The 12,880-nt window shown below is 50.1% G+C and overlaps 1 protein-coding gene across 1 annotated transcript in view; it reads right to left on the bottom strand.

Annotated features, from left to right (window-relative positions):
* Positions 1-1,898: 1,898 nt before the first annotated feature.
* LOC307089186 (inosine-5'-monophosphate dehydrogenase 1b-like) overlaps positions 1,899-12,880 on the bottom strand; it is a 29,601-nt gene continuing 18,619 nt past the window's right edge. The window contains 12 exon segments of the mRNA XM_079755341.1: positions 1,899-2,101; positions 4,826-4,909; positions 5,194-5,337; positions 5,601-5,745; positions 6,581-6,724; positions 8,276-8,327; positions 8,329-8,372; positions 8,484-8,574; positions 9,023-9,222; positions 9,939-10,026; positions 10,312-10,518; positions 12,397-12,471. Coding sequence (XP_079611467.1) covers positions 2,080-2,101; positions 4,826-4,909; positions 5,194-5,337; positions 5,601-5,745; positions 6,581-6,724; positions 8,276-8,327; positions 8,329-8,372; positions 8,484-8,574; positions 9,023-9,222; positions 9,939-10,026; positions 10,312-10,518; positions 12,397-12,471 — 1,296 coding nt within the window. The 3' untranslated portion in view covers positions 1,899-2,079.

Genomic DNA, 12,880 nt, shown 5'->3' with positions numbered 1-12,880 from the left:
CCTTTGTCAACACATGCTTTTAATAAAGCTTTTTATATACAATCATCCGATTCTATTCTTGAGGGGTCACTATCTATACTGCCATACTCAACTCGTGTAATTAATAATTGAACTGTTGTAATTATACAAAGAAGTTTGACCACAAGTTCAAACACAGATTGACCTTTATTTATTTTGCTTCAAGATAACACAGTTGAATATCCTATTGTAAACAAGGTCCTGCACGCATCTCAAATACTACACTGGAGTACTTTCTGTCCATCTAAAACAGCAATTGTTAGTGAATTGGGAAGAGGCGCTTCTAGCATTTACTGGTTAACTACAGTTGCAAGTGTGAAGCTAAAATAAAATGTCTCTAGTCGGAAGCAGCTCTATCAAACACCAGCACTTCCGAAATCCAGTGATGGGATTTTTGCTTTGGATGGACAAACAAAAAAATGCAGAAATGCACAATAAATCGTCAACTTCAAAAGTCTTCACGTGGATGTGGAAATCTTTTCCAACAAAATATAGGAATATATATACATAAACATATACATATATATCCATACATCATGTACATTTCTCTTTACCAATCGGGTCAACTGCAAGAACTCCAGTCAGTCAGTTCAGGGGACATGAGCACAAAACAAAACAGAGGAACAAACGGATAAGGAACTAAAGTAACAGCCTGTCCACCTTGGAAAGAGAAGCCAACTCCTTCTGAGCCGACTGACTAGACCCAGCGGGGGGCGTGGGTGACAGAGTGAGGACAGGCCGTGTGCGTGTGTGTGTGTGGGGGGGGGGGGGCAACACCCTCATTTGTCCCAGCTTCAAGGCATATCTCCGGTTAGATAATAATAATATTAAGGAGAAATTAAATCTGTGACCATCAGGACAACTTCCAAGCGGTGGATCTTGAGGAAGAGGAGGAAAGGTGAAGGAGTGAGGATCTCAGGGGGGGGTCAGGGTGTAGTGGTAGCAGCTGACCTGTGTGGAGCCAGTTTTGGTTCGTTTCGGATTTACAAAAATAAGCGGTGTGTGTCTGTCGGCGTGGGGGTGGGTCGTGGCAGCGGGTCACTTGGCAGTACGAGAGTCTTTAGAAAAACAAAGAGCGAAACAACACCTAAGAAAACAAGCAGAGTCCGTCTACACCCAGCCCCGTCGCGGGCGGTGAGCAGGAACCCAGCATGCATATAAAAATAAAAAGACGATAAACCCCTGTTCATGCTAGATCGTAGCCCCCCCCCTTCACCAGTTTTAATCTATACAACTTAAGGTTAAACTAAGAGAAATTTGGGGCCTTTCTAGACCCGGGAAAGGCATGGGTCTTCATCGGTCATCAAGGATTGACTTGTGTGAACTATTTAACACATACATCGTGTTGACCCCTCCCTGAACTCACAGCTGTAGCGCACTCCTTTTGGTCACTTCTATAATCAACATAAATACATTTGGTTTCAAGGGGCCAGATAATGGAGAATACATGTTTCTTGTTGATCTATTAAATGTAGGGATTTATTTAATTACTTGAGCGCATGCCAGAATACAAAAAGCGGAGGGTCTAAACTTACAGGAGGAATCACTTTCAGAACTTCCAACACTAACACACAGAGTGTTGGCGCGCACACACGCACACACACACACACACACACACACACACACACACACACACACACACACACACACACACACACACACACACACACACACACACACACACACACACACACACACACACACACACACACTTTGGGGCATGCAAGGTCAGATCCCCTTGATGCACCAAATCTTTAGGTGGTGGTCTAAGCGACGGGTGTCACACAATTCATGTTCTGTCTCCCCTCCCTACAACTCCCCCATCACAAAGCTCTTCTCCCCCCTCCCTCCCTCCCTCCCTCCCTCCCTCCCTCCTCCACGACTTATTGGCTTGTAGCATCAGAGAACGAGAGAGAGAGAGCGCTCATACGATTACAAGAAGTGCGGGCGAGCCAAGCCAAGTGTGTTGGTTGGTGCGGCTGTGTTTCTGTGAGGAGGTTTTGGTGGGGGGGGTGGGTTACATTTGGTCACTGCGGGAATGGGTTGGTCCGGGCAAGTCCATCAGTACAGCCTCTTCTCGTAACTGTGGGACAGACAGACGGGCGGGAGAGAGGGGAAAAACATTATGACCGGCGCTTTGGGGGTGACGAGTGGTGGAGTCCGTTCAACGCTTTATGCAGTGTTGGGAACGTTACTTTAAAAAAGTAATTAGTTATAGTTACTCACTACTTGTTCAAAAAAGTTACTGAGTTAATAACTGAATTACTCTATAGTAAAAGTAACTAGTTACCAGGGAAAGTAACTATTTGCGTTACTGTAAAAAAAAGAAGGTTGCTATATGTGAAAGAATTTGGACTTTTCTGAGAAGTTTTCACTTGGCCTTAATGTGTTAAAAGGTTGAACTGCCCATTCAAGGCCCCGATATGCTTCCAATTGAGGCCCCGTCCACACTAACCCGGGTAAATCTACAAACGCATAAATATTTATCCGTTTAGCCCTTCCGTCCACACTAAAAAAGAGAATTCCGACACTGAAAACGATGCTTTTCGAAAACGATCGCTGTGGTGGATAAATGTGAAAACGCTGGGTTCGCGTTGTAGTGTGGACAGGGTAGACGGAGGCTTTCAGAAACGATGACGTTCGGTTGCCATGACGCTGCCACAAGCTTGCGCTCGAGACCGAGACACTCATCAAAAAAATGGCAGGTGAATTGCAAATGATGATCTCTCTGTACAATGTACTAATTAATCTCCAGAAACAACTCGACATATTGGCTCAAACATATTCTTTGCTCCAACGCCGGAGGTGAGCGCTGTACTTGATGTTCTTAAGTGATGGTAAAAAACCCGAAAGAAGGCAGTTCAAACTGTACTTGGAGCGGCGTTTCTGGACAAGACCGGGTCGAAAATGATTAACCAGCTGATCAACTGTAAATATCAGCTGATCGCGTGGCTGTGATCTAAACAGAGAGGCGTGGCGGAGTTACGTAACCATGACAACAACACTTTTACCCGGGTTACAACATTTACCCGGGTTAGTGTGGATGGGGCCTGAATTTTAATTTGCTTGGTTGCAAAGGCTGTGGAACATCTGCCGAATACTACAGATGCCAACTTTTCATCTGATTGCTCCGGACTCGCCATTTCAGCTGCTTCATCGAATCTGTTTGGTGTGTGCGTGTGCGTCTGCCTGTGTGTGTGGAGCGCGTGTCCTGGCTTGTGTGTAAAAACACTGGCTCCAATTGGCTACCATGAAACATGACTCTGCCTTAGCCAATCATAATCGCTTATCTCGTTGTTAACCCACCTGGTCTCCTCACTAGCAGTTTGTGTTTGGAGCCAGGGGTGCGTTCGTATTACGCGGTTTATTCAATCAATTCATAGCAACGCACTGCATTTAACATACAATAACGGCGTTACCCAACGCCGTTATTTTAAACGGCGTTATTACCAACACTGGCTTTATGTAACCGACTTTAAGACCCCTCTACCGAATACCCGCTTTTGCTGAAACTCATTAATAGCCGATTCGGACTCAAGACATCTAACTTAAAAGATGTGAGAAAAACACACCGATTAGGTCTGCATCTCATGACACCTTGTTGAAAGTAAGTTATTCTATATTTTCGGTAAATTTTAACCAATGAATCATTTAGTACATCTAATTTCCAATGCTCTTCAAAAATTACCATAGTGCAAAATGAGGTCTTACATTTGCTACTTTTATCTGAAGCGCAGCCAAGTAAAACTAAAGCCAGTGGTTTAATCCTTCAGCCCGAACAATGGGACCTGAGCAGTGACCCACTACGACCACTAGAGGTCCCTGGAGAGCTATGTTAACAGCAGCCGAGACTAATCTCTCAGGCATAGATATGTCCTTGCAATAAAAATACTCAACAACTCATATGCAATGTAAACATAGCATAAATCCAGCCTCTTTTTGTCCATTTCTCCGTATGGCCAAAAGGGCCTAGTGTCCACTAGGGCTGGGCGATATATCGATATTTAAAATATATCGATAATTTTTCAAACGCGATATGGAACGAGACCATATCGTCAACATCGATATAATTTAATTTGCGTCGAAATTACAGCACATTTGTTCCAAATAACAGCAGTTTTGAACCGCGCCTGCCGCCTGCTATTTCGTAACTCTGCTTATGTCTCTCCCGCTCTGCCCCCCCCCCCCCCCCCCCCCCCCCCATGATATAATGTTCTCAAATACGAGCCGGAGGCAGTGTCTAGTCCACGGTTTATTCAACCATCAAACTGTATTTAATTCCGAACGGTAGGAATAGTAATGGTAAATCGGTGCGCCGCCCCCGACAAATATCGATATTTATCTTATATCGATATTCTGCTTGAAGATATCGAGACTTAACAACTATGACTCATCTTAGACGTGCGTTGATATAAATCGACGTTAAATACTGCGTTTCTGCTGTCATTTTCCACCTGCTTTTTCTTAGAACTACAATAAAGTATATGGGTCAATATTTGCACCTTCTTTGACTGTGTTACATGTGCATTTAAGGTCTGATATGTAGGCCTACATCGCTTCTTGATGTTACTCCATGACTGCCTAGTGTCCCCTAGATGTCATCCAAATACTTTAAGCAGAAGATCCACATTCACTCTGTAGTAGTGATCTTACATGAATTAAACGCAAAACAAACCCATGTATGAGGTCGAACAATTCGTTTATATCACTACACGGGTAAAACAAGGCTTAATTTGACCCTTTTGGCCATCCATACAAGTGTGTGTGTGTGTGTGTGGGGGTGCGTGTGTGTGTGTCCATGACTCACGAGTGCATCCCGTGGACCCCTCCCTCCACCTGTGCGGACATCGTCCTCTTCTCAAACTTCAGCTCCCCAGAGTACATCATGGCCCTGGAGAGGGGGACCACAGGTTCACAGAAACACACAACACCGCACACAAGGCACACAACTAAAAACACACACAACACCGCGAATGACCACGCACACAAGGCACACAACACCACGAATGACAACCCACACAACTAAAAACACACAACACCAAGAATGACAACCCAGTCAAGACACACAACTAAAAACACACGACACCACGAATGACAACCCACTCAAGACACACAACTAAAAACACACGACACCACGAATGACAACACACTCAAGACACACAACACTGCTCTCACCGCAGCACCGACAGACTCTTGGCTCCGATGTCCTGGCAGCCGTGCTGGATGCCGGCGATCAGGTATGGGACGAACTTGTGGATGGAGCCCTTGTCCTGAACGGAGCCCGACACGCCCTGGGCCACCTTCACCTTATCGCCCTCACTGAGAGACACACGGGGAGGACGACCAATGAGGAGGCGGCTCCACACACACACACACACACACACACCTTCTGTCCATCATTGTTTCGCAAGGTGACCACGCAGTTCCAAATAGGAGGCTGAGCGGACGGGATTGTGTCACGAACGCATTACTTGTACCCTGGCAAGATGGAATCTCGTGAGACCGTTGTCTCCTGAATGAAAGTTCACCGCCCCCCCCCAAAGAGAGGACAGCAGACGTGGGGCGACGGGCGCGGCCGGTACCTGAAGTATCTCTTCTGGCTGCTGGTGCTCTTCTCCATGGCGTCCAGGGATCCCATCCCCCGGTACTTCTTCAGCCGCACGCCGTCCGAGAAGAAGTACTCCCCCGGGGCCTCGGAGGTGGCAGCCAGCAGGGAGCCCATCATCACTGGGGGGGGGGCACACGGTTACAGGAGGCAGCGCATAGCAACGGCCTCTCTATGGTTTTAAATTACAATATGAGAAAGTTTATGTTTTTGAAATCAAAATGAGAAAAATTCCTAAAAAACTATTTCCAAACCGAAAATCAGATCGAAAAAAACAAACGCATTCCTCAAGTTCCTCAACAATCTGGTTTCTAGCCCCTCCCTCCTCCTCTAGGCCCCCGGGGGCCCCTCCCTCCTCCTCTAGGCCCCCGGAGCCCCTCCCTCCTCCTCTAGGCCCCGGGGGGCCCCTCCCTCCTCCTCTAGGCCCCCGGGGGCCCCTCCCTCCTCCTCTATGGCCCCCGGGGGCCCCTCCCTCCTCCTCTAGGCCCCCGGGGGCCCCTCCCTCCTCCTCTATGGCCCCCGGGGGCCCCTCCCTCCTCCTCTATGGCCCCCGGGGGCCCCTCCCTCCTCCTCCTCTAGGGCCCCCGGGGGCCCCTCCCTCCTCCTCTAGGCCCCCGGAGCCCCTCCCTCCTCCTCTAGGCCCCCGGGGGCCCCTCCCTCCTCCTCCTCTAGGCCCCCGGGGGCCCCTCCCTCCTCCTCTAGGCCCCCGGAGCCCCTCCCTCCTCCTCTAGGCCCCCGGAGCCCCTCCCTCCTCCTCTAGGGCCCCCGGGGGCCCCTCCCTCCTCCTCTACGGCCCCCGGGGGCCCCTCCCTCCTCCTCTAGGCCCCCGGGGGCCCCTCCCTCCTCCTCTACGGCCCCCGGGGGCCCCTCCCTCCTCCTCTAGGCCCCGGGGGCCCCACCCTCCTCCTCTAGGCCCCCGGGGGCCCCTCCCTCCTCCTCTAGGCCCCCAGAGCTCACCGGTCGACGCCCCCAGGGACAGCGCCTTCACCACGTGTCCGACCGTCTGGATCCCGCCGTCGGCGATCACCGGCACACCGAAGCGCCGCGCGTACTCCGCCACCTTGTACACCGAGGTGCCCTGGGGCCGGCCGCACGCCATCACTGGGGGGTGGGGGGGGGGGGGGGGGGGGGGGTCGGGGGGGGGGGGGGGGAAGCATCATCAGTCACCGTGGAAACAGACGAGGAGGCGCCAGGCTCCAAGAGTACTCTTGATGTGAAGTTATATCTCATCATGCAGACATGAACAAGTGCGTGTGTGTGTGTGTGTGTGTGTGTGCGTGTGTGTGTGTGTGTGTGTGTGTGTGTGTGTGTGTGTGTGTGTGTGTGTGTGTGTGTGTGTGTGTGTGTGTGTGTGTGTGTGTGTGGTGCTGTTGGAAGGCTTCACTGCCGAGGGTGGGTGGATATAAACAGAGCAGGAAGTCCCCCATGCGGCCAGGCCGGGGATGTCCCCGGGTGTGTGTGGTGACGGCTGGTCTAACCCGTACCCCCCGTCTGCCGCGGGCCAGGTGAGGCTATCCCAGCAATCCTCTACAACAGTCTTTCCCAAAGGCTGGGTCAACTCCCCCACAAGAAGTTCGCCGGAGATTTGAATTGGGTCGCCAAATAAATGTATATTAAAGAAAACTTTTATTTTTATTTAACAGAAATACTTTGGCGCTATTTCGGCATCTATTTCTACAGTTTGACAGTCTCACTTCTTTCTGCTGAAACACCCGAATTTCTTCCCCGGGGGATTAATAAAGTTTATCTTATTTTATGTGGTTAACGAATTGATTAATGTTGACTGTGCTACTGATAACAATAGCTGCCCTTAAACACACACCTACCTGTTCATTTAAAAAAAACTTTAAACAAGGAGCATGTTTTTGATAGTACTATACTATTTTTTATATTGGGTCGCGATGGTTTGTAACTGGGTCCCCAGAAATTGTTTTGGGGAACCACTGCTCTAGAACACACTCTGCACGCTACAAACAGACAGCGGGGGTCCCGATAGTCGAAGAACGTGACCCCCGTCACGGAGCGGAGGAAGGCTCGTCGCCATGGCAACGGAGGACGTGGCCTTCCTCTGCAGATCGCCATGACAACCAGGAGTAGAGCCCGAGTATCGGTTGCCCTTTTTTCTTTTGGTGGCAACTGACGGCCCCCACTGGCATCAAGGGAGATGGGCTGCCAGGAAGGCTAATAACAGCCCCGGAGTGACCTGCTGTTCCTGGGTGGTGACCTACCCTCAGAGACGACACTCCACCAATGGAGGGGGATGGGGATGCTGACAGGCCGGCTGCCGTGGTAACACGGAGGTACCGCACCCAATAGACCCGTCACCAGGGGAGTCACCGCTGGACAAACCCAGGGGACCGCATAATACTCATTATGGGTCTGCTATAATTCGATATAATATATACTCTATTGGATATCATCTTTAAGTGGACCAGGGCGTGGTTCGTGTGGGCGTGGTCAACGGACGTCCTCTTCTCTGGTCAAGTCTTCTACAGGAGCCTTGGCGGCCCCATAGCTAGTGTCCGAGGATGGTGGGAAAAGGGTCCACTTCACACAGAGTCAGGCCAGTATATGCTCCCCCAGTGTCAGAAAAGTGGGGAACAAAATGTCATTCTCCTATTCAGAAGGGGCAGGGTGCAGTGGGGGGGGTACCTTCCTGTGTGATGCAGATGGAGCCACAGCCCATGCCCACTCGGAGGGCGTCCCACGCCCGCGTCGATCAGGTTCTTGGCCTGTGCTGCCGTCACCACTGCAGGGGAACCACAACACCGGACATCAGCCAACAGCGCAGACAGATCAACGTGGGGGGGGGGGGGGGGGGGGGGGGGAACAGACATCAGCGAGCAGGGAGCGACCGTACCGTTGCCTCCCACCACCTGCAGGTCGGGGTACTTCTGTTTGATGTAGTGGATCATGTTGATCTGGTACACCGAGTTGCCCTGCGAGGAATCCTGCCAACGAAATAACGAATTAATGAAAGTGTAGGAGTGGTTCTTCTTTGCTCTGCACAGCGTTTAATATCAGCCTCCTGCATTCTCAAAGGACCCCCACTGACTAGTTACAAATCCATTTCAAACTGAGGCCACGGAGGAAGAACTAGGCTTGGTCTTTGATCGAAATTAATAAGCGGAACACCCTAACGCACGCCCCTTTCCAAGAATAATGTTGTTAATTAAATCTAACACTTAAAATGACCCCCCCCCCCCCCCATTTCACACCATCCCATCCCGCCAGGAGGGGACAGGGAACACAACAAGCCTCCACCTGTCCCTCCACCCACCAGCACCGCCCTATCCCACCAGGAGGGGGCAGGGAACACAACAAGCCTCCACCTGTCCCTCCACCCACCAGCACCGCCCCATCCCACCAGGAGGGGGCAGCGAACACAACTCCACCCACCAGCACCACCATGTCGACCCCGGCCTGCACCAGCAGGTCCAGGCGGTACTTGTCGTCCTCGCGGGTCCCGATGGCGGCGCCGCACAGCAGCTGCTTGCGGGAATCCTTGGAGGCCAGCGGGTAGTCGCGGTTCTTCTTCAGGTCCGTCCGCGCAATGATGGCCACCAGCTCGTCGCTGTCGTTCACGATGGGCAGCTTGCCTGGGGGGGGGGGCACGAAAAAACATGTTTTTGTTAACGTTTTGTCGGGATGTCAACATGCGCCGTAAACTATTTTTCATACAAAACGGATGTTTTTAAAAAGGTGACATATCACACCGCCAGGTGTGAGTGTGATCGGCCGTTACGAGACGTTTTGAAAATCGGCCTCTTCTGACATCACCAGTGGGCGTGTCCACCTAGATGTGTGCCAGATAGATCAGCCCACCAGCCCACCCGGTGGACTGTAGCAGACGTTGCTCATCTATCCGTCACACATCTAGGTGGACACGCCCACTTGTGATGTCAGAAGAGGCTGACTTTATAAACGGCTAATCGCACATGGTGGTATAAGAGGGGCCCTTTAACGTGTGACGTAAACCCTTCTAGATACAAAATGGACGTTTTAAAGGATCCAACTGATGAAGGACATCCCCACCCCAACCCCCCTCGGAGATTGGTTTGCACTCGGTGGCGTCCCGTTGGGTGACCAGGTAACCTGCAGATCACCCGCTGCTACCCCCTGATGAAGGGGACAGGTGTGGCGCCAGCACTTTAACAGCAGCCCCTCTAATGAGGCCACACACACCTGTCCTCCAGTGACTGAGACTCCTGTAAAACGTGTTTACGGAAGCTTCTTTTGTTTTTCTTTTCTTTTGGTTGTTTTTAAAGGGCAGGGTCGGGTGGTCATCCTTTCAAGGCGGCGGCTGACGTCTCACCCTTTTTGCTGCGCTGCAGAATGTCGTTGGCTTCCTTCAGGGTGACCGCTGCCGGCGCCACCACAAGCTCCTCCCTCTTGGTCATGGCCTGTCGTCATGGAGATGCACGTCAAAACGGGTCGCGGACTTTCGTGGATGTTGAGAACAACCAACGCATGTTCAGACACATTACTCCCGTCAACACCCAAAACACCCCCCGTAGACCCAAGACGAGGACTTTGACAGCACACGCCCAGCGGAAATAAATGACGATGCAAGCGCACACACACACACACAACCCCTAAACAAGGAAATTGACACCATACACACAGCACAAAAAGATGACAACAAACGCACAGTGCCCTAGATGAGGACATTGACGGCACACACACACCTCCCCCAGGGGTCTGCTGTGGTCCTTCTCTGTGAGGAAGTCGATGTCTCTCGAGGTGACGATGCCCACCAGCTTGCCGCCCATCTTGCCCGTCTCCGTGACGGGGATCCCCGAGAAGCCGTGGCGCACCTTGGCCTCGAAGACGTCGCCCACCGTGTTCTTGGGGCTCATCACCAGGGGGTCCGTGATGAAGCCCTGCTCGAAGCGCTGCGAGACACGAGGACGATGGGTTTCATGGGGGGGGCCGGACGTGTTTAGGAACGGCGGCCGAAAGCGCTGGGAGTGTTCCAGCATGGAAGCGTCTAGAATAATCCTAAACGCAAAACTTATAAACGATAACAACGAAGGTGCATCTTTCATTTTTCTAGATTTGTCGTTTCTATCCGCAACCGATTGCCGAGGGAGAATTAGCTGCCGGTCACTCAGGAGTTGCAGCATTTTCTGTTCTCTGCACACATCAGCAATGAAATAAAACAGAAACAAGAACAAAGAACATTAAATAACGACAAACAAATAGGCCTAGGAGGAGGAGATCACTAGCATTCCATAGCCAGACCCTCCGTTTGTTTTTAGATTTCCAAGGGCTGTTATCAATGGGCTCAGCCCATTGATAACTTGGACACAACTGGAACGAGCCACAACCAATAAGAGCAACGACATTGTGTCGTAGTGCTGGTCTGCCGGGAACCGGACAGAACGGGAGGGGCGGTCCAACCAGAACATGAGCTCCCCGATGCATCTGGGTCCCCCCGCTAGATCACGATCCATGAGATGACTAGTCTAGACCACCCTACGCAGTGACAGGGTCAGGTTTGGTCCGCCCTGTCGTCTCTTCAGCTACTTGACGCCCTACGACGGAAAACGCTTAAATCCACTTTGTGTCGTTTCGTCAGTTATCAATCATCGCCCACACAGCCCGCCACTCTGACCTTCTCTATGAATACCTGCACAGGGAGTGATTGCCGAGTGCGGCCATGCCTGGAGCGACGCGCTCAAACCGTGGACGGCGACAACAAACAAAGCACTGTCTTTTTTAGAAAAAGCTGCATTTTCTATAAGCCGCAGGAGCGTTAAAATGGGGTTGCATTCTTTCAAATAAACGTTTTCAAATGTTTTCTTTTACTCATCTGTTTTACCTTATTATTTTATGACGCTGTTTCCGTGTGAATCACTTTAAGTCTGTCTCTTGGTATTTCAATAAAGTTGCCTTGCCTAAAGCATAAATAAGCCACTCCACAGTGTAAGCTGTATCTTATTAGGCTTATCTTTGCACACATCCCATACTTGCCTGCCCTAGGGTTGGGCGGTGGTCTCTATGTTCATTGAGTCCGATCATCGTTATTCTAGAATGCCAATATACAGAAGGAGGCGTTCCAAGGAGGGGGGGTGGGAGTAAAGTCCACTGCAGGCAATACAATTAAAGTTTCGGAGAAATACATTTATAAAAGATTGAACATTTTACTTTAAATATTAAAAAATCCAAAATATTTATAATAGAGTAAGTTAGTAAGTTAGTTAAAATCGCCTTAATATTGGATTTGGAATAACTAATTTTCCATCATCCCTTCAACTGCCAATATACGATCCGAACGCAACTTAGCCAGATCCCAACATGTACGCCCAATGCTGGCGTGAAACCGTAAAGAAACCGTTTTAAAAGCAGCATTATTCCTTGGGGCCGTGACATGGCCACGTAGCTGGTCATCTGATGGGTGAGTAAGCGTCTGCGAGTCATTGGAGATAATGCCAATTGAAGCTTTAGTAAAACCTTGAACCTTTAGACAGATTTAAGGCATCCGTTATTTTGCAAGCAATTCCTTTAGAAGCACATACCTCGAATTGAAATGAGCGCATGGGCTTTACATCGGCATTAGGAACTTCATTTTTCATCACTCAGCGCAAATCCCTGAAAACTGCAGATCATTTTTTTCAGTGAAGTCTATGCAAAATCTACCTCGAAGCTGCTCTGGAAATTAAGCTGCGGCGCTCCTGATAAAGGGTATCAGAATATGAGCTGTGGCTTGAAAGACGGTCTGCATAAGCTACGCAGCGCTTCAGGGTCGCGTGGAGCACAGGGGGCCTTACCTTGGCCTTCCGGACCTCGTTGGCCTGGAACTCAGGAGTGCAGTTGTGGTGGACGATACCGATCCCTCCCATCAGCTAAGAGAGGAGAACCACTTTAGGACCATGCAGGTGACTTGGAACAATATGGGCGAAATTAAACTAGCTAACTTATCGACAATAAACCTTTTTTAGTGTCTGCTTACTCCAGGGAATGTCATGAACGGGGTGAAATGCCCATCCCAAGTTTGCAGACCAAAGTGCATTCGGTTGCTTCGACTGACGAGCAATCAGAAAAAGCCAGTATTCAATGTTTAACGACGTGGAAAGAAAGCAAAGCAAATACCTGCCTTTTGTAAACCCATGATTAGCAAATATTTGTTAAGACAGACCACATAATTGAGACTAAATATGTGAGGTCAACAGGTTCATGATTATTCCTTTCCTTGGGGTCAACCGAATACTCTGCTGACCAACTGAACCGCTGAAATATTCAAACGACATTGTC

This window comes from Pollachius pollachius (genome assembly GCF_949987615.1).
Source record: "Pollachius pollachius genome assembly, chromosome: 18".
Lineage (NCBI taxonomy): Eukaryota > Metazoa > Chordata > Actinopteri > Gadiformes > Gadidae > Pollachius > Pollachius pollachius.
The sequence above is the reverse complement of the archived record's forward strand: the minus strand, read 5'-3'. Positions and strand labels throughout refer to the sequence as shown.